This window comes from Halichoerus grypus, chromosome 8 (genome assembly GCF_964656455.1).
Source record: "Halichoerus grypus chromosome 8, mHalGry1.hap1.1, whole genome shotgun sequence".
Lineage (NCBI taxonomy): Eukaryota > Metazoa > Chordata > Mammalia > Carnivora > Phocidae > Halichoerus > Halichoerus grypus.
In genome coordinates, this window is record NC_135719.1 from 139,798,303 (window position 1) to 139,819,243 (window position 20,941).

Sequence of the window (20,941 nt, forward strand, 5' to 3'; positions counted from 1 at the left end):
TTTAAAGTAACGTGAATACACTTGTGTTCTGGAAGCGTACCTAGAAATAATTTACATGCCAGAGGGATGGCTGTTTTCTAATTGAATGAAATAGGATTCAGGCTGATGCTAACCCCTACCTTCCCCTACCTGCAGCCCTCTGCCCCGCCCCCAACTCGCCTGAGTTCTAAAGGACGATCAAGCTCTCCAGGGAGTGTTCAAGTCAGGGCACAATAAACAGGTTTAAAGAGAACTAGAACCAACCCCGAATGCTGAATCATCTATGATAGTCAAAATGAACCAAACACAAGATCTCTTCAAATATTTAATCAGTTTAGAGACCTCTGCCTTCCAACCCAGTTGGGTAAAAATTCTAAAGAAACACGATCAAGGGGTCCTCGAAGAAAACACTGGGGTAAAATGGAGAGGAGACTGGGTTTGGGAAGTCAGAACATAACATGTGTCTTAAGGCCTTTTTAAGGAATCCTACCACTTAATTTTTAAAAAATACTCAAAATGCACAAGAAAGGATTAAACAGTTATACAAATTTAAGGACAACGAAAACTTCTTTGATGGCCGAAAATGCCACACATGGTTTGGAAACAGACTCTTTAAAAACCCTTAGATCCTGCTGGGGTTTCTGTCCGTAGCCTTCTCTGTGCATACAAGAAGCGAGCTAGCTACAGCCAAGGGGCCCGGTGAGCTCTCTGGGGGCCTCGGCAAAGAAGCGATCGGCGAGGGACAGAAAGAAGGCGTGGAAGAGGTGACAGGAAGCTGTTCACAGTCTTTGAACATGGACTCAGACCCCAGCGAGCCTAATCTATTTCCTTCGAAAAATATGAAAAGAAACTGAAGGCCTTGAAAAACCACCGTCGATCTCAGGTCAGGGTGCCAATAATACTTTCCGATAACTGCGTCGTAAGAATTAGGGGAAGCGTGTCCTTCAGAGTGACGGGTCTACCATGCTATAGGCAGGCTCAGGACATCGGGCCGACTCCTCGGGAGACGGTCAGCAAGAAAAGCGTAACATCTGTCCCACTTTACTCTCCCTCTCGTTTCTTCTCTTCTCCTGTCCCTTGGTGCCGTTGAGAGCCAGGGTCAGCGGCCCCCCAGCCCGGGGCTCAGAACGGGTACTGGGACACATATATCCGCAGTCGGATCACGGAGCTGCCTCTGAAGTTGATGACGGTGTTGACAGTGATCATTTCCAAGTCCAGCTGGATGTCCCTCGGCCCTTTGATGGGGCGTGTCATCACCAGGGTGGCACTGATGGGACCGGTTTGCTGTGGGCAGAACCGGGGATACCAGTTAGACAAGGCCTGGCCGACGTAAGGGGACAGGTGAGCGGGACCCCAAGAAGTGCTCAAGCAACATGGGAGAAGGTTGGGGAAAGCTGTCGGTTTGGGGGGTGGGGGGCGGGTGGCTCTCGTGCAATCACCAAAGCAGACGGCCAGGTGATCTGGCCTCAGGTGCCTCTGCAGCCCCAATCGGGGCGCTCCCCTTACAGCCCTGCAGTCAAACTGGAGCCCCTTGGTGCCGCATTCTCCCCTTGGCTTTGCCCACATCCCACCTGGCTTTTTCCTGCTAACTCTCCAGGGCTGCCCCGAACTGTAGTTCCTCAGAGGAGCATTCTCTACTTCCCCCAACCTCATTCAGGTCACCCTGGGACCCTCTGCCACTGCGCCCAGTCTGCCCAGGGTGGAAAGTTCTCATCGCTGTGCATCACCGTCCACACTAACCGGTCTATGTTGGATGTCTAAGTCCCTGCCAGACTACGAGCTCTGTAAGAGCCAGGACTGGGATCAGGTTTTTCACCGCTGTCCTCCCCCAGAACCCAGCCTGCTGCCAGGCACACGGTAGGTGCTCAGTAAATCTTATCTTGAATGAAATAATGAGGAACTGATGGAACTAACCGCATGTCATAGGGCTATCACTTCATTGCTCAGGGAGGGGCTCAGCTCTATAACGAGGGTTTGTACCAGATCACCAGTTCTCAAGCAAACAGCCTCCAATGCACCTAGGACATTTTTTCCTAAACTAACAATTCCAGGGACCCATTCCAAGATTTTCTGCTCGAGTGGATGTTTGGATAATGCCGGGGGAAAGTATAATTTGTTTACAGGCCTCCAGGTGGTTCTGACGTGCAGTCCCTGTGGGAGCTCCCATTAAACACCCTGTGGGTCCCTCCAGCCTCACCACCCCGTGACCCTAGTGCTATGGCCCTAATGATTTCGTGTGAGCTCTTCTCCTCCACTGAGTCTTGCTCTAAGACTTTTGAGGAGCTCAGCAGGGAGTCTGCTTCTCTGCCTGCCGCTCCCCCTGCTTGTACATGCTTTCTCTCTCTCTCTCTGACAAATAAATACATAAAACCTTAAAAAGAAAAAAATTGAGAAGTGCTGATCTAGAAGCACAAGACCCAATCTGGGGATGCTGGCTGTCATACTAAAGGTATGTCTCATTATTTCCCTGTTTTCTAAATAAGCAAACCAAGGCCCAGTGAGGTTAAGCCATTACATAGGGTCACCTAACTAGTAGGGGCAGAGCTGCCCAATCCCAGGCCTTTTCCACGGCACACGATTATCAGAAGAGACTGCTGTGTGTTTTTACTTCTTCTCCCTAGCACTGCCCTTCAGGAGAGATGCTCACGGGTCCGTGCAGTGGCCAGAGAGTGGGCTCCTGGAGAGGACATAGCGTGAGAGAATAAGGAGATGCCGGGCTATCACTTTCTATAAGCTGCAGAGCCCAGCACAGTGCCCAGAGACTGAAAGCAACAGGCTTGCAAAATGAAGAAGCCTGGCTTGCTGAAAGCCACACCAGGTGTTTTATCTGTCTCCATAAAGGGAGGGCTCCCCATAAAGATCCGACATCCCCAAGAGCTGCCCAAATATGACAAGGGCGGGGCAGGCGGGTAGGTGCTGGCCAGGTACTGGGACCTCCCCTGTGCACTGGGCTATCCACAGCCTGACACCCATGCAATTTCCTCTTGGCATCCGCCGCCTCTGTTCCCGTCAGCATTGGCGCAATTGGCACCTCCTTACACAGAGGACTTCCTTGTCGACTCTTGCAAAACCTCGGAGCGCTGGGCCAGCATTTCAGAAGGGACAACCACACAGGGAAATGCCCATGGCATTTACATATACAAATATCTCACCAGCTTTCACTGTTTGCATGAACGAAGGCCAAGGGTTGAGAACCTTGAGCTGTGGGCGGCCCTCAGGAAGGAGATCTGCAGAGCCCAAGATCCAGGAGGGGACTGGAACGACTGGGACCTTCCAAGTTGTTCACTTGGGCTTTCCCGATAAAGATCTCTGGAGGGTCATTGCCTCTCCCATCTGGAAGGAACCCTAGAGGTCAGCGGGTCTGAGGTCCGCCCGGGGCCAGATCTGCAGCAGCCTGAGGAAGACCTGCCCATAAGCCCATGGGAGGACTCAAGCACCTGACAGGGGAGCCGGGGACAGCTACCTCCACTACTCATTAGGCTTTTGGGGCATAATCAGGGCATTGATGAAAGAGGCCTCCCGAGAGCCCCTGCTCATTGGGAGGCTTCATGGTCATTGATGCAAAATGATGTTTATGATCCCAGGCGTTTGGCCATGACCTTTCGTACATCTCTTATTTAATCCTCATTGCCCTACAATGTAAGTAGGTGAAGTACACTACAGAAAGTCACCCAACTAGCCCATGACACCGGAGTATCTGACCCCCCAAACCCTGCTCTGACCACTATGCTCTGTGATAAGGTCTCAGGACCTCTCAATTTCCTGACCACCCACCGCACGGACTCTACGGAAGAATCACCACCTTACACCGTAAACGTTGGCCTGGTTGCGTGTCCCCCTCCCCACTGGTGTGGGTTCCTCAGGGACGGAGGCCACATCCTGTTTGTTCCTGGACTCTCAGTGCCTGACTCAAAGCCGCATATGGCACGCTGCTGAATTTATGTTCGTGCTGGAAGAAGGGATGAGTGAGGCCGACCGCAGCAAAAGCAGGTTGCAAACTGCCCACCCGACGTGCGTCTTCTTGGCCTTGCTCTCACGCACGCTCGGGGCTGTTCTGAATCAACCCACGGGACGGCTCTGTCTGACTCAAGCAAGCAAGTCAGCCTCCCTTGGACCTGCCACCTGATCCACACGTGTCATGGAGGAAACGTGTTTTGGCACAGTCTGAACCCCATGACCGTGCTCCTTCTGGCCCTAATTGTGTCCCCGAGGCAGCTGGCCAAGGCCAGTCAGCCACCACAGGCTGCCAACAGTGCTCGTGAGAGGGGCATGTGGGCGCGTGTGTACACATGCTTGTGCGTGCACGTGCGTGTGTGTGGTTTGCTGCGTGCTTGTAACACACTCCGCGAATCTCAGGGTGGGGAAGCCTGAATGGCCCTCAAGCCCCACCTCCCACGCCGCGCTCCAGTCCCTCAGCGGCGCTGCCAAGGCTCCAGGGCCCGGGAGCTCACGGCCTCCTGTCGACAGTAGCAGCATCCGTCACAGCAAAAACAACACTATTGGGGCGGCCTGGGGGGCTCAGTCGTTTAAGCGTCTGACTCTTGGTTTCGGCTCAGGTCATGATCTCAGGGTCGTGAGATCGAGCCCCATGTTGGGCTCCAGGCTCAATGTGGAGTCTGCTTGAGATTCTCTCACCCTCTCCCTCTCTCCCTCTCCCGCTTGGGCTCCCGTGCTCTCTCTCTCAATAAATAAATAAAATCTTTAAAAAAAAGAAACAATGTTATCAATACAAAGTAACTAACACTTATTGAACACTTTCTACTATGACTAGAAGTTAAACTAGACTTTTCTTGTTATCTCAGTTTCTGCTGAATCCCAAAGCTAGAAGAGTAGGGGAAAAGACGCCACATCCTAAAGGGAAGTGTTAGGGAAGGGACAGATTTTGGTACCCGCCTGCCTGGGTGCGAATCCTGCTCAGGTGCTTCCTAGCTGTGAGGCCGTGGGCAAGTTCCTCAGCCTCTCTGTGCCTCAGTGCTCATGTCTGTAAGCTGGGACGGTCGCGCAGGCCCTGTGTCACAGGACTATCGGAGGGAGGGAGGGAGTGACGTACGGGAGGTGGCTGGTGCGACGCCGGGCCCACGCCGAGCACTACACAGGATTTGCTGCCGCTGCCCTTTGGGTAGTTCCTGTGGCCACGACTTGCGACGCAGTGGCCCAGCCCGAGCTGTTTCCCTCCCTCTCACCACCATGCTGCATTAAACACGCTTACCAGCCCCCACCTCAAGCCAGGGGGGTTTCAAGAGAACTGTTCAGGGATGTGGGTCCTCTGGTGTTTAAGAGGGCAGACAGCGGTGCCCGACTCTCCTGGAGAAGTCTACACACGACAGCCTGGATACCCGGAGCCGTGGGGGGGGCAGGGGCTGCTGCGGAGCTGCCTGGTGGCCCACGTGCCCTGCTGAGGCGCCACCACCCCCTCCCCACCCGTGGGAAGTCCGGGTGAGACACAGCACCAGAGAGAGGGCGGGAAGTTTCGGGGTGGCAAGTGGCCATCAAGGGGCCCGACTGCCCACACCAGAGAATGCAAAGTGCAAAGTCTTCAGGGAAATCTCCAAAGAATCCACAAAGCATCCCTGGAAAGCATGAGCGTCTGAGTCTCGGTTCCAGAGACCGCACCAACGTGTGCTTACAATGGCAACAAGCCAGTGAGACCCCGGTCTCCCTAACGCTCCCCTCCCATCATCTGCAACCACCTGCACCCGTCCTGACGAAGGAACCAGAGGCAGCATGGTCAGTGGGGGGACGGGAAGAAGCAGGCGCAGGGGCCAACCACCCCCCCACCCCCGCCCCACCCCTGAGAAGGGGAAGGGGGAAACTTTACACTGAGTGAGAGACAGGGAGGTTGAACTTTCCACTGAAACCAGCTTGGACTTGCTATGGGAGAAGGAGACAATTCAACAGTAACTCAAAGCACCTGTCAGTCCTATGGGATTAACCTAGACGGCACCCAGGTGTGCACAGATTTGGAACGGAATGTTTCACCTCTGCCGAATCCTACGTGCTGGATAGAAACAGTCACCCTGTGTTCCAGGCACTGGGCTGAGTCGATGATGTCATCTAATCCTAAAGTAAATACTATTATTAGCCCCTCTTTACAGATGTGGAAATTGAGGCCCGGGGAGGTTAGGTAATGTGCCCAAGGTCACACAGCTGGTGAGTTGTGGAACTCGAGTGAAGTGGGTCAGCCTGGCTCCAGAGCCCATGGAGAACAACTATGGGTGTCCCCTGATGACGGAGCTGCAGCTCGGACAGACAGGAATGTGCGAGGCCCGCCTTGTCCGGCAGATTTCTCCCTGTCTTCCTGCCCCCATACCCACGACTGCACAGGGCCCCCCTACAGAGCCTGTTTTCTCTTCCCAGGTGCAGCCAGAAAGAGAAGCCAGGAGTCCCTAAATTCCTTCAGCCTTGGAGTCCTTACAGCCTCTTCTGAATAAACACTAAAGAATGAGGGCCCTTCCCAGTGTCCTGAGAGCGCACAAGCAAACAGCTCAGTTTTGTGAGTTTCAAGGGTCCCCTAGCGACTGTGACAATGCGAGTCCAAGAGGAAGCCTCCAGGAAGGGTCCTCCCTCCTGCCCACTTCACCTGTAGGACAATCTGCTCCTCCCCACCCCCCCCCCCGCCCCATCACTGGGTACCTCTTACAAATCAGCCACACGGGGAACATTTGGGTCTAAAGGGATTTTAGCAGGTGGTGTTCTAGTGAGTGAAATCTTGCCCAGGCAAGGTCACCTTCTGAGGATCTGCTTTTCTGCTTGGGGGCAAAAATGCGAAGCAAGACGTATCACTGATGGTATTTTAACTCCCCAAAAGGGGAATCTTTGCGCCCTATGGTTGGGACCCGCTGTGTCCGTACAAACGAGAGAGGCCAAACTGGAGAATGCCAATGGGCTAGGCTTATGCTCCCAAGGGCAGCAAGGCCACCGCGGCTCACAGGATGTGGGTTTCTGCTGGACGGCAGGGAAAAGACAGACATAAATACAGCTCTAGGCTTCTCATCTTGCAGAAGCTCCTCTGCCTTTAACTCATTCCATCTTTTCCCAAAGCCTTTGGCCCCATTGCACTGGTCTGTACATGTTGGCTACATGGACTATGTTATTACAAGTGACCTGGTCCTGTTAGGGTCTTGCCAAAAACATATTAGTGAGCATACAGGCAAGATACCAGCCCCTGGGACCTTTTCTAATCTGTTCTAACCGGGGCTTCTGAGACTCCCCTGTTTTTAGACCATCCCAGCCCCAGAGGCAAGGACTGGAAGATTCTGCCTGGAGATAGGGAGAGGGAGGTGGAGACCTCAGATACGCTGTCCTCTCACAAGCCCTGGGGGCAGGCGGCTCCCTTCAAAGTGGAGAAGCTTCCATGGGCCTATAGATCTTCACAGTGCCCCTGGAGGACTGCATGCTGTATTTGTTAGAAATGCAGGTTCCTGGGTAGAGTGGGCTGAATAACGGCCCCCAGATATCTCAGGCCCTGTAAATAGATCCCCAGAACCTGTAAATATTACCTTATAAGAAAAAGGGATCTCGGGGGTCGCCTGGGTGGCTCAGTTGGTTAAGCGTCTGCCTTCGGCTCAGGTCATGATCCCAGGGTCCTGGGATCGAGCCCCTCATTGGGCTCCCTGCTCAGGGGGAGCCTGCTTCTCCCTCTCCCACTCCCCCTGCTTGTGTTCCCTCTCTCGCTGTCTCTCTCTCTCTGTCAAATAAATAAATAAATAAAATCTTTAAAAAAAAAGAAAAAGAAAAAGAGATCTCGGCCTGTGATTAAGTGAAGGATCTTGGCGCGGGGAGATTATCCTGGATTATCTGGGCAGGCCCTCAATCCAATCACACAGGAGACAGAGAGAGACAGGGAGATCTGATACACACAGAACCAGAGCAGTGTGACCTCGGAGGCAGAGACTAAAGGGACATGGCCACAAGCCAAGAAGCGCCGGCCATGGCCGGAAACTGAAGGAAGCAAGGAAGGGTCTCTCCCCTAGAGCTCTGGAGGGAATCCGGCTCTGGGACACCTTGGTTTCTGCTCAGTGAACGTTGATTTCAGGCTCCTGGCTTCCAGAACGGCACGAAAATAAATTTCTGTTGTCTTAAGGCACCAAGTTGTGGTAATTTGTCACAGCAACGATAGGAAACTGATACACTAGGGCCCCAACCACCGTCTCCTGAAAGAGATTCTCCGGAGAGGAAGCCCGGCAATCCGTTCTTTGGACAAGCGCCCCAATTCACACTGAAATGTGAGCAGGGGTCTCCAAAGAGGCGCGGCCACCCCAGGGTGGCAGGCGATGAAGCTCAGTGACGTGGGGGCACAGGATTACGTGTGTGTAATTAACAAAGAGGCGAGTATATTTTAGGACGTGTGTTCTAAAATGTTTTCCTGATATGCCATCCAGTCAAACTTTCTACGATGGCAGAAATGTTCTTTATCTGAGCTGTATGAGCAGCCACAGGCGACCACTGAGCACTTGAAATGTGGCTAGTGCCACGGAAGAACCTAATTTTTCATTTCATTTCATTTTAATTCATTTATCCCAAGAGCCCCCATGGCGACTCTGCTGGACAACACAGATGGCGCCCACTTCCGTGAGGCAAGCCTTTATATTGGCCAGTTTCTGGAAGTGTGTAGTAGGCAATAAATATTTGTCAAATGAGCGGATGGATAACTGGATATGTGAGTGCCTCCTCCAGGCAGGACAGAAGATTGCATCTTGGCCTGACTTCTCATGATGCAGACGATGAGGATCCGGAAGCTCATGAAAGAGAAGCAGTTTTCACAAAGCTGCCCAGAAAGTCATAGGGTTCAGAACCTCGAAGTCCCAACCCCCACCCACTCCCCTGTTCTCTCTTCACACCCGTCCCTCCTAGCTGCTCTCTGAGCTGTTCCTAGAAGCACGCGCCAGGCTAACAACACAAGCATTGTTAAAGACGGTGACCATCCCCTCTTACCCGCATATAGAATTCTCTGCCCTCGTTCCCAGACTTGATCTGGAAAATGTAATAAGCCCCAGGGTAGCGGGTCGTGGCTTGCATTTGGAAGATGTCAGCAGGAACAGAGCGTCCTGACACCACATCCATATCCCGGTACAGGATGGTAAAGGGCTGGTCTCTGCAGCCAGGATTCTCAGCAGGACACATACAGCGGCTGTTGGGAAGGGAAATCATGCGAGAATGCGGTAAATCCTTTCCAGATGCTCCTTGTACCTACTTCCTCCCTTAAAACACTGAAAAGGAGGCTACCCCATTTTTAACATCTGAATGCTGTAACTGTAGATCCTCTCTGCCCCTGGGTCTCGTCTAAAAACTCACCAGGGTGTAGGTGAGCTCTCTGTGTCCTAGAGAGTGGCCTATTCTGACCAATCAGATATTCCTGCTACTAGAGTATTAGCCTTAGATGTCTGGTTTGCAGAATGCTCGCACATTCTCTAATGCACTTTACATCTGTCATGTATTTATTTGGCAAAATGCGTCACCGGTCACATCGCCCTTCACTTCCCCAGATATACATACTCATAAAAAAATTCTAAAAGTAAGAAATCACATGAGATTGACAGGAACTGGGTGGTCCTTGGACATTCTCTGTAGTACTTAGCACGGTCTGTGGAGAACATCACTTCATCTTTTCATTTGATAAACAAGAGCTTAGAACTCACTAAATTCACTATAAGACACAGTGTTAGACGCTGGAATTGGAAGGATCAGTAAGATCCTGACCTCAAACAGTTCATCTTCTAGTAGGAGAAATAAATCAGGGACAAAAATATCTCTACTACAAATGGCTAATTTGAAACGCTAGTAACAACATTGTCATAACATGAAACCACTGACTCTCTTTCCTAAGGAAGGCCTGTTGGAGACGCCCCTCGATGTCTCCCTAACCGCTCAGAGCTCTCACCTCATCCCTGAGATTCCCCCCAGGGGTCAAAGTTCACAACAGGATGAAGTACGGCTGCAGGTACGTTGCCTCGATGGGCAGAACTGGGAGTCAGCCTTGCCTCGTTTCTGTTGCTCTCCCCAAACTTCTGATCTCTCTTCAAAACACTGGTTGGTTCTATCTCCAAAATACAGTCCAAGTCCAACCACCTTCACCACCCCCTTTATCACAGCCGTGTCGTTCAGGCTACCATCGGGTCTGACCCGGCCCTCTGGGATGGCCTTCTAATAGGTCCCTCCCCCTTCAATCCGTTACATGGCAGCCAGAGCGCCCATGGTCAAAAAGCCAGATTCTGTCTCTGCCCTGCTTGAAGATTCTCCAATGGCAACCCCTTGCAACGTGAGTAAAAACTAAACACCCACTTTAGCCTGTAAGACCTATGGGGTCTGGCCTCTGTCAATTTCCCTCCGATCACTGCCCACTTCACTCACCAGGCTGCAACAACTGGACCTCCTCCGTTCCCTGAAGACATCAAGCTCTCCACCACCTTGTAGCCTTTGCACATGCTGTCCCTTCTGCTCTTCTACCCTCTGTCAACACCGACTCATTTTCCCATTCCAGCCCAAATGTCACTTCCTCGGAGGAGCTTTCAGACTCCCCAGTCTAGACCAAGTCCAACCTACATTTTCCTTTTATAAATTCCCATTCCTCCGGCTCATAGCACCTATCCCAATCTATGGTTATGTTTTCACTGATGGGACAATTTGCTGAATGTCTTTCTCCTCCACTATCAGGAGAGCAAAAACCACGGTGCCTAGCACAGGTGTCGGCCACGTAACAGGAGCTCGACTAACACCGAATAAAGGAACATATAAAAATAATTTCGGAAGTTTTGTTTTTTAAGGCCGATCAAAATAGCCAAGCCAAAATGTCCCTGGTGGCCAAATGGCCCCTTAAAAAGTCACGTGTCACACAGAAAAGAATGCTTCCTAAATTAAGAAGCCTGGAGGAGGGCCCAATGACGGAGGGCAGCTGAAGAGGATCACAAACAGCTGGGGGAGGTGGCACTGCAGCTAAGATCTGAAAGATGGGGCGGGTCCGTCTATGTGGCGGTGGGAGAAATGCCTTCCATATGGTGGAAGTGGGTGCGCAAAGGTCGGGAGGCTGGCCGCCCCAGGGTGTGGGTAAAGGTGAGGGCAAGTCCCATGCAGGTTGGCAGGGACACAGGACACACGGACTAGGACATGAGCTGGAAGGAGGCGGCTGGCGTCAGAAGGAACAGGTCCTGGAGGCAGGCAGTTTTCAGCGGCATGCCACGGACCTCCCCGGCCACCCTGGCTCAGGGCTGTGCATTGAACTGGGTCAGTCCCTGGCTACAGACAAGGGCAGCCCGGAGGATCCCGGGGAGAACCAGCAATGGGAGCCGGGAGAGCAGCCTGACACTCCGCTCTGCCCCAAAGGACCCTGGAACCAGAAACCAAAGGGTTGCTAGAAGCACAGCTCTTAGCATCGACAGAAACTGTCTGCAAGGACCAACCCCCCACACCCCGCCCGCCCCTGCTTTGTCCTCTTTCGCCAGTTTTTGTTTGGAGCAGGAAGCACCCTGCTAAGCCATGAATGGCTCTTAGATGCTGCTTTCCTAGAGGACAAGACCGATGGGTCTGATTCATCCCTTTATCTCCAGTGCAAGGAATGGGTGTTGCTCAGGGTAGTAAATGTGTGACCGGAAGAAGGGAGGGCAGATGTACCTGTGTGTGTGTGTGTGTGTGTATGAGTGTGTGGTAGGCAATAGGCCAGGCAGGGGCACTCTCCTCTACACCACACTGGCAGCCTCCTGACCCAGGCCCCTCACTCATGTTCCCATTTCTCAAATGACTTACTTATCACTAATCCGCAGATAAGGCTCCTCGCAGCGGATGGGGTCAATGCACTTGAAGCCCCCCTGCAAATTGTAGCAAGTCTGCTGCAGGTTACATGTGTGGTTTCCGTGCTCACACTCGTTGATATCTGAAATGCAGATAAGAGGCTGAAATAGGACAGCGCTTCCCAGGTGTGTGTGTGTGTGGTGGGGGCAGCCTGGGTCTTTACTGCAGAACTGCATTGTCCGCTGTGATAGCTACTGGCCACGGGTGGCTACTGAGCCCTGGAAATGGGGCTAGTGCAAGGGGAGATGTGCTGTAAGTGGAAAAGACACACAGATCTTGGCCACGCGGTACAAAAAAAGGATGCAATATCTCATCAATAGTTTTTACACTGAGCACATGTTGGGATGATAATATTGTACATGTGTTGCATTAAATAAGATATATTCTTAAAATTAATTTTACCTATTTCTTTTTATTTCTATATGGCTCCTACTTGTAGCTGACTTGATATTTCTATTGCCCAGCACTGCCATGGAGAATTCTTGCTTGGTGTTCAGGTAAGGTAGGTTCAAGGAGCTGAAATGGGTCAGTGGCTCGGCTCCTAGCCTCTCCGCTGGCCCCAGTGGGTGGACCAGGGGCTGGGAATCAACCCAAGCAGCCAATCTGAAGGAGACCTACCGCCTTCACAGCCTGGGATCCTGACCCTTTGAGGGACACACAGTCAGACGTGTGAGTTTCCCTGGCTTCCGCTCTCTAGGGAACCAGTAGAGAAATGCTAACTAGGCTACTCTCCAGGGGCCGTGACAAAGCCTGGACCATGGTCCATGAGTGGGGCCAGGCCACAAGAAGCCTTGGTTGGGTCTGGAGGAGTCCTCTGAGGGGTCGCAGAGATCCGCCTGGGAGGCCGGACAGGCCACCTCTACCTGTGGAGTTCATGACAGAAGCGAGAGTACCCATGTCCTTTCTGAGGCCGAAGTGTGGGTCACAGGACGGGAAGGCCAGACATCCTGGCCAGAGCCTGCCACTCTGGGAGCCACTGGAACCCACTCATGCCCTCATCCCTGCCACCTTCCCTAGATGAAGACATCCAGGTGACCCCCTAAGCCAGCCCCTCCTCACACCTCCCCCAGCCAGGCCCCTCTGGACAGCCTTACCTTGGCAGCTTCGGTTGTCATCCAAAAGAATGTATCCAGGGGGACAGGAGCAGAAGTACGTGCCGGGCTGATTCACACACTCGTGTTGGCAGAGGAACTCAGAGAAGCTGCACTCATCCATATCTGGGGGTGACAAGTCACACCTGCTGCTTATAATCAGACTACCTGGGGATGGGGGCTTAGTGGTTTTCTCCTCTAACTCCCACACCCTCCTGACACATATGACGGCACATTTGTGGCTACAAAGTTGCCATTTTACTTCTTGCACACTCGGGTGACGGGGAGCTCATTACCTACTGAGGAAGCCTACCGACATTTGGACAGCTCTAATTGTTAGCATGTTCTTCCCTATAGGGAGCTGAAATCTGTCTCCATCAAACTTCCCACACGTCTACCTCTGGCGCAGCTACATTATCTACTCATTACAGACTCATTTTGCCCAGTAGGTAAATGTACCTTCCACTTCTAGAGGTGGGATTTGTTTGCCCACTGGAGTTTTCCGGGTGCAGAGCTCTTCTCCAAAACCCAAAAAAACATTCCCTTGGCCCAGTCTTCTGAAAGGGCAACTTTACCAGTGCCAATGGCCCTCTATTCACCCCAAAGTTGAGAAACAATATTATTTCTAAAGTCACAACTGAAAGGGACATATCCGGGAGGCCAGGGATGTCCATTATATTAAAATGTCTTTGTGTCCAAAAATCTCCTTGAAAGAGAAAACTCTGGAGTGGCCCGGGTTGGGCGAGCGTATCATCCCTGGGTGGCCCGCCGGCCTCAGGAGGTCGCTGGGACCTGGGAAGCTGGAGCTGGGCCACCTTCCAGCTGCAGAGGTGGGGATGTGAAGGAAAAGCCATTGACCATGTTGGCCGTGGCAGCCGATGCAGAGGGCGGTTCCGAAGAGCCAGCTCTTCATTGCACACAGAGTTTGGCAACAGAACCCCCGTTTGAGCCTCATTCGAGAGGCGCGCCAAAGAAAACATGTTTTTCTTTCATTTGTTGTTTCCCGAAAACTTGCTTTCCCTAGTTTCCCCATGTGACATGTCCTCGGATTGCTCTTTCACTCACAGACCACTGGTGGCTGGAATCACCCAGGGAGGGTGTCAGCGCAAATAAGGCGGCTTCCCCACCGCTGGCTCATTCTGGGTGTGACATGCCTAACTGCCTGTCCCATCAGAGAAGGAGAAACTCCTTCCCGTCTCTCCCAGGGGTCTCCAGGCAAGGGGTTCAGAGCCAGCGGAACCGCGATGCTGATGTGAAAAGTTAAAACATGCTCAGTGAGGCAAGATATGCTTCTGGCAACTCCCCTCCCCCTCCCCTGGGACCTTGTAGAGTCCCAGGGCTCGGGCCCCAGCCCATCAACAGGGGGTGTCCCCCTTGATCTCGGTCATGTTTGTAGATTCTGGTCCATACCTCCGGTAGAAGCAGTAATATAAACCTGCAGCTCCCGAGTGCTTGCGATGTACCAAGGGCTGGGTTAAATGTTTCAAATCCCTCATTTTTTTTTTTAAGATTTTATTTGTAAGTCATTTTAAGTAATCTCTCTACCAATGTAGGGCTCAGACTCACAACCCCGAGATCAAGCGTCGCACACTCCACCGACTGAGCCAGCCGGGCGCCCCGTGCCTCATCTGATTTAATCCTCACCTCAGCCCTATGAACGAAGCGCTATTATTAGCTACGTTTTACAGAGGAAAAATTGAGGCTTACAGAGGTTAGGTAGCTTGACTAAGTTCGCAGATAACGAGTAAGCAGCAAAGCTGGGATTTGAAGCCAGCCAGCCAGCCTCCAGATCCTACGACGGGTCAGCACAATGCTGTAATGTCTCCCTGAGTGATCATGCTCAGGACTTAAAATCAGTGGATTTGAGGGGTTCCAAGGTTGGGGGCATCCCCTAAGTAGGACTGGCTCCAGGGCGGATGGAGAGGGCAGCACCCACCTCCACCTCCTGTTGGGTAGGGAGGGGCCCTAAATGGGCCAGGGCTCACTCTAAGTCTTAGAAACGGGGGCGTCATGGAGAACATGGCGAAGATGGTGATTTCGGATAAAGTGCGTCAACTGAAAATCCTTGCCACACCACCAAGGATGTAAACTCTCTGAAAAGCCAGAAGTCTCTCACACTCACACCTAGAAAAAGTCAACTAACATGGAACGACACTTAGGCACACCAGCTTTTTTCATCTTTATGACCACCCTATTGCCTTGGCCAAGGAAAGAGCTAGAATTTGAACCCAGCTCCGTCTGGGTCCAGTCACCCTCCTATACCACCTCTGCAGATGGTCAATAAACACCTGTGGAGGTGCAGAAACAATTTTGTCTCAACAAATATTTGTGGAGAAACAAATAATCCCATCTCATAATGCTAAACGTTCCCCCTCTTAGGCCCTTGGCCCAGATTCCCCAAGAAGTGCCATGGGAGGAACTGAAATCTAGGAAGAAAGTAGCTTTCCATGCCTGAAGGTATTTTATTAGTTTCTGGGACTAACATTTAATCCATTTAAAGCTCTCTCTGCAACCGCATACTTGGGGCTCCGGCTCTCTGGGCCCCAGGGAGAGGTGCTCAGCTGTTCAGAGAACTCTGTCCCCAGAACAACCCAGTCCTCAGTGAGGCTACCAGACAAGTTTCATTCATGACCTGGGTCAGTTCCTGTCACAGTGAAACCCAGGATTAAGAAACTTTCCATTCAACAGGACAAAAAGATTTTCACGCCTTAGGGTATGGTTCCTTTATTTTGAAAAATACAGTGAAGCATCGTTAATTTGGACTGTGCTAACTCACAGCTGCTCATGATGCCAAAAGTGGACAGAATGGAGTTTACTTTAATCCAGTATTTACAAAAAACAAGGAAAGAAGGGAAGGAAGGAAGAATGGAAGAAAGAATGAGCTGTACATGGCTCTGTGCGGGATGCTACAGGGATTTATATGAGTAAAATGCCATCCCTGTTCTCAAGAGTTTATAAGAGTTTACAAGTTTCTTATTACAAGGTTTAATAAGAAAATTATAATAGAGGTCACAAGAAAGCACTGGCAGAGAATCATAGCTTCTTGGTCTTGGAAGGAATTTATAAAAGATCAACAAAGCCACCATATTATGCTCTCACAAATTATTACGAATTAATTAATGCAATGTTCAAGCAATGTTCAATCATTTGTTCACTGCTTTGAGAACTGTTGATTGTATGCACGTTATATGCCAGTCCTGAAGCTAGGCACTGATTATTTGTAGAGATTTTAGAAGTTCACAAAGTATTTTCACTTACCCATATGATCTCACTCATTCAGTGCCCCCGCCAACGCTACCCTGTGAGATACGCTATTATACCAAAGTCATTTCCCTCGACAAGCACTCTCTATGCTAGCCCCAGGACTCGTCAGTGCTGGGCAGGCACAGATAATTCAAACCAACTCACAGAATTGGGCAACTCCTTTCCCTCTTCAACCCCATGTCAGACCCTAAAGGCAGCTCTATTGGTTTTTGCATTAAGGGTCAAATGACAAGGGAGGGGACTCTACTCCACCTTTCGGGAAGTGACTCATCTCTGCTTTGTGTGGCTGTGACCCCACTGGACTGGGAAATGTCCCAAACTGGGGATGTGTCTGGGAAAGGAGAGGAAACACCTGTAAAGGAAGCCCTTGTCCTCCGCCCCTCACCCCTGCACCCCTTGGACAGATGGAAGTCTCCAAATGCCAAAGCCCATTACCACTGCAATGAACACCGTCATCCTCAAGTTCATATCCTGGGTCACAGCGGCAGATGAAAGAGCCATAGGTGTTGACACAGGTTTGCACGCAGGGGTTCTCTGTGGCACACTCGTTCACGTCTAGGGAAAGCAAAAGCACATACATCACTGACCATTCCCACAACAGAACATCCCCACTGACGAGGCAGAAAATGCACTGGCAACAAAATCTACTGGTACCAGGAGACCAGATTCACAGGTGCCAACGTGGATCTTCATCCGGGACCTCTTAGATCTAGAGCTCAGACCCCAGAGTGTTCACCGGAGGACCAGGGTCTCCATTCACATGTCCCTCCTTGCTCACAAGTTGTTCACAAGTTGGGCAGGGTAGAAACAACTCGTACATACATCCTGTCCACGTGGATACATGTACACACATACCCCTCCTAGTAAGTCCAGTCCCCACAGGATTTCCAGGCAACATCGGCTCTTTCCCCTCGTCTGATGCGTTCTATCACTGATTAGCTCTTCCCTCACCCCTGCTGACTTTGAAGTTTCAGGTAAACAGATAAATAACCATGACCATTCTAATAATAACTCTCTTTCCTTGCCACACCACCACCAAAATTCCTATGTTGAAGCCCTAACCCCCAACGTGACTGGATTTGGAGATGGGGACTTTGGGAGGTGATTAAGGTTAAATGAGGTCATACAGGTGGGACCCCCATGATGGGATTAGTGCCCTTATAAGAAGGGACACCAGAGAGCTTGCTGTGGCCCCTCTGTTTTGTGAGCACACGGTGAGAAGGCAGCCGTCCTCAGGCCAGGAAGGGAGCCCTCATAAACACCCGTCCATGCCGGCATCTTGATCTTGAAATACTCGCCTCAAGAACTAGGAGAAAATAAATTTCTGTGGTTTAAGCCACTCAATCTGGTATTCTGTCACAGCCGCCTGAGCTAAGACAATTACTCATAAGCAATGTCACTCATTATTACAAAAGGATCTCACACTTACCAAATCCTTACAAGGACCACTGCCCCATGTTACAAGTTCAGTGCGTTAGGGAGAGGACCACAAGGCGGCACAGGGAAACTTTTAGATAATGGAGTATTTCATCATCTTGAGTGTGGTGATGGCTGCATGGGGTATACAGACAGCCAAGTGTATGAAATAACGTGCCTTTAATAGTGCAGTTTATTGTACATCAATGATACATCAATAATCTTAAGGTTGTTTGAAGGCTGGGAGATGTGCCCAGGTCCCCGAGCTACCAAGAGCACAGCTGGAACCGCAACATGAGTCGGGTCTTTCCATAATACCTACGAGTCATTTATTCTGCATAGCTCATCGGGATGAGGGAAGGGGGGGAAGGAGCCCCCTTCTCCACTGCCACTGACCCGTTTTAAGCACACCCTCTCCCAAGCCCCATATGCCAATGACCAAAGTTCCAGCTGAGAAAATTTCTATCCCCTTCAAAGTCCGGGTAAACCTCTTAAGGCTCTGAATAGAGATTTGAGTGTTTTCAGCGTGAAAAGCCTTCAAGGGGAACAGCTTGAGAAGCTTTTCTTCACGGGGAGGGCTAATCCCATGCCCACAAAGCTCCTGCTTCCTTAGAGCTGTCGGGGGGAGTGGGGGAGAGAAACAGGGCTCTGCAGGGAGGGTCCAGCGAGGCACCAGTCTCCCCAACAGAGCTTGGAGGCTCTGCACCCCAGAAGCCAGGAAACGCCGTGGCGGGGGGCCTTTGAGTCAAGTGCAGGTAGGACGGAACTGCCGGGCATTAGGGCTGGTGTCCTTGGCTTCTGGCCACACGCTGACACGCCAGGATGAGGGAGCTCGGGTCTTGCTCTCTTGCAGCTCTCAGCTGCCTCTGCAGAACAACAGGTCCCCCTGAGACCTCTGCCCCCTGGGATCCACACAGGCCCAAGTGCCCTTCTGAATCGTGTGGTTGCAGGCCACACCCCGCTCCAACCTGCTGGACAGGAAGCCTGGAGCCTTGGTTCTCTCAACTCTGCCACCCCCTGGCTGCATGACTCTGGCCACGTTGCTTAATGCTTCTGAGCTTCGATTTCCTCCTCTGCAAAGCAAGGTGACATGCACCTGCCCTACCTATCTCCTCAGGCTACTGCTGGGGTTCAGTGAGGTTAACAGACGTGACGATAATTCAAAGAACACAAAGCACCCTTCCCTGCACGAGGTGTGAGGATTACAAAAGCTCAACGGAGAAGGGAGCAGCTGTGGCACCCGTGGAACCTGCTGATGCAACATCCCCGTGGCTGGGTGCCCGCGTCCAGGCCTTAGCGCGCTGCTGGACTTGGCACTGCCCGGTGGGTCACCTGCTCCCCTTCACAGGCCTGTCCCGGAGAGGCCTGAAGGACACCGGGGCCTCTGGGCCCTGCTGCGCACGGCTGTTCCTTGCGAGGTGCTGGAAGCACCTTGCCAGTCTCTGGGTGGACGTCTGGGCTGGCACTTCCAACCCCCCGGCCTGGGCACAGAGAAGGCTGCATCTGCCCTACGTCACTTCTCACAACAGCAAGGGAACCAGGTGCCTGCTCCCTGCTCCAGGGGGATGGAAGGGCCCCTGTTCTACCAGCTCCCTCTACCTCCAGGCCCGGCCTCGGCTCTTAGAAGAAAATTACCTCTCCTGGCAAGAGGAACACAGTCGAGACTTCTTGGAACAATTAGCAGAACCAGCTTTGGAGGGAAGACAAAGAATCCAGGATCAGCCCCTTTAACGCTGATGCCTTCCTGTTTACCCAATGATTTAGATACGATTAAGCTAATGGAAACATAATATCCTCCAGCTAGCTGGCTCGGAGCCTGCCCGCCAGACCTCAAACGGTGTGACAAGGAAATGGGCCCTGCAGAACCTGGTGGCCGGCTCCAAACAAAGACCTCATTCTGAGTCCCCGGTGCTACCTCCACCCTGGACAGAGCCGCTGCCAGGGGCTGGAGGCCTGGGTGGGGGCCAGGGGTGGGGCGGGCAGGACTTGCACGAATTCCTCGGGCCTTGAGCCCCCATTCACTTCCTGAGCAGAAGAAACCTTCGAATGGAGACTGCAGAAGGCATGCAGCTTGCTTTTCTCGAGTATCAGTATTTAAAGTGCTCACGTAAAACTCAGAAAATGCCTTTGTTTTGGGACCCGGCTTGGCTCAGTCAGTTGAGCGTCCAACTCTTGGTTTCAGCTCAGGGCGTGATCTCAGGGTTGTGAGATCGAGCCCCACGTCAGGCTCCGCATCAGGCTCTACGCTGGGCTTGAAGCCTGCTTGAGATCCTCTCTCTCCTCTCCCTCTGCCCCTCCCTCTTCCCCCTGCTGACTGACTCACTTTCTCTCTCTCAAAAAAAAAAAAAAAAAAGCCTTTATTTCACTCTGTTTTTGTGGGGAATGCTGACCACCCCTCTTGAGCATCAGGAACTGAACTCAGGCTACAAGACATGCGTGAAAATTTCCGATTAGCCCAGAAAGCTGGCAAGGCGACTTGTGGAAAGGAGACACACAGAGAGAAGCAAATCCATGAAACCATAAGCCCCAGCTGCCGGATGACTGGGGTTCTGCTCTCAGCAGCACTCAGAGCACTTTTTGAGATGTTTCCCACGGTGCCCTGGAGCAGGAGCGGACGCTAACCACGTCAACTGTCAGACTCCGGAGAAGACAGGATCTCGCATTTCACATTGTGTGCAAGGGCTCATTGGCCTCGCATACCTTGGCAAGACCTTCCATCTTCGTTGAGGGTAAAACCAGGGTTGCAGGTGCAGGAATAGGATCCAGGAACATTCGCACAAAGTTGCTGGCAATAGCCGTAGCGACATTCATCAATGTCTGGAAAGAGAAACGCTAGCAAGGTGAGACATTTTTTCCCGATCACCAGTGCCGCACCCGGCATCATGACCATCCATCGCTTCCAGAGCAGGACCAGGAAGGGAGGGGAAGGAGAAGACAGTACCGACTGAGTGTCAGGGATGGTGATACCCTCCCGAGTCTAAGGCTCAACCCACTTACAACCCTCCCTGACCCATCTCAGTCCCGTGAGCACCTGCACCTGTCTGGAAAGTTCTAGAAGAAATGTCTGCCTTGACTGGGATATGGGACAAGACAGCCTCCAAGATTTTATCCAACTCCAATACTCAAAGCTAAGATTTATCCAACAAGAGTCCACTCGAAGATTCTGTAGAAATGTCACATGGCCCCGGGAAGGGACAAGTTGGCTTAAAATGTAAGAGGAATCCACAGCCTTGCTCCAATAGGCTCCTCCCCAGCTCTGTTAACAATGATCTGTCTAGCGCTCGGGAACAAGAACAAGTGTAGGCCAGGACAAGCAGGGCAGCACGGCAGTCTGGAGACCTATGATCCAGTAACACAAGGATGCCAGAGTTCGCCTTGGATCTCCTGCTTGCACCAGAGCAGACATA

General features: G+C 51.9%; 1 protein-coding gene across 4 annotated transcripts in view; it reads right to left on the minus strand.

Moving 5' to 3' along the window:
* Positions 1-291: 291 nt before the first annotated feature.
* The window catches only part of FBLN5 (fibulin 5), a 75,828-nt gene continuing 55,178 nt past the window's right edge, over positions 292-20,941 (minus strand). For 3 of the 4 annotated variants that reach the window (XM_036097507.2, XM_078054115.1, XM_036097506.2), the window contains 6 exons: positions 20,235-20,351; positions 16,554-16,673; positions 12,858-12,980; positions 11,719-11,845; positions 8,914-9,109; positions 292-1,263 (listed from right to left, as the gene is read on the minus strand). In XM_036097507.2, coding sequence (XP_035953400.1) covers positions 1,102-1,263; positions 8,914-9,109; positions 11,719-11,845; positions 12,858-12,980; positions 16,554-16,673; positions 20,235-20,351 — 845 coding nt within the window. In that variant the 3' untranslated portion in view covers positions 292-1,101. The remainder of the gene's footprint in view (positions 1,264-8,913; positions 9,110-11,718; positions 11,846-12,857; positions 12,981-16,553; positions 16,674-20,234; positions 20,352-20,941) is intronic. The other variant, XM_078054116.1, reaches the window with a different exon arrangement.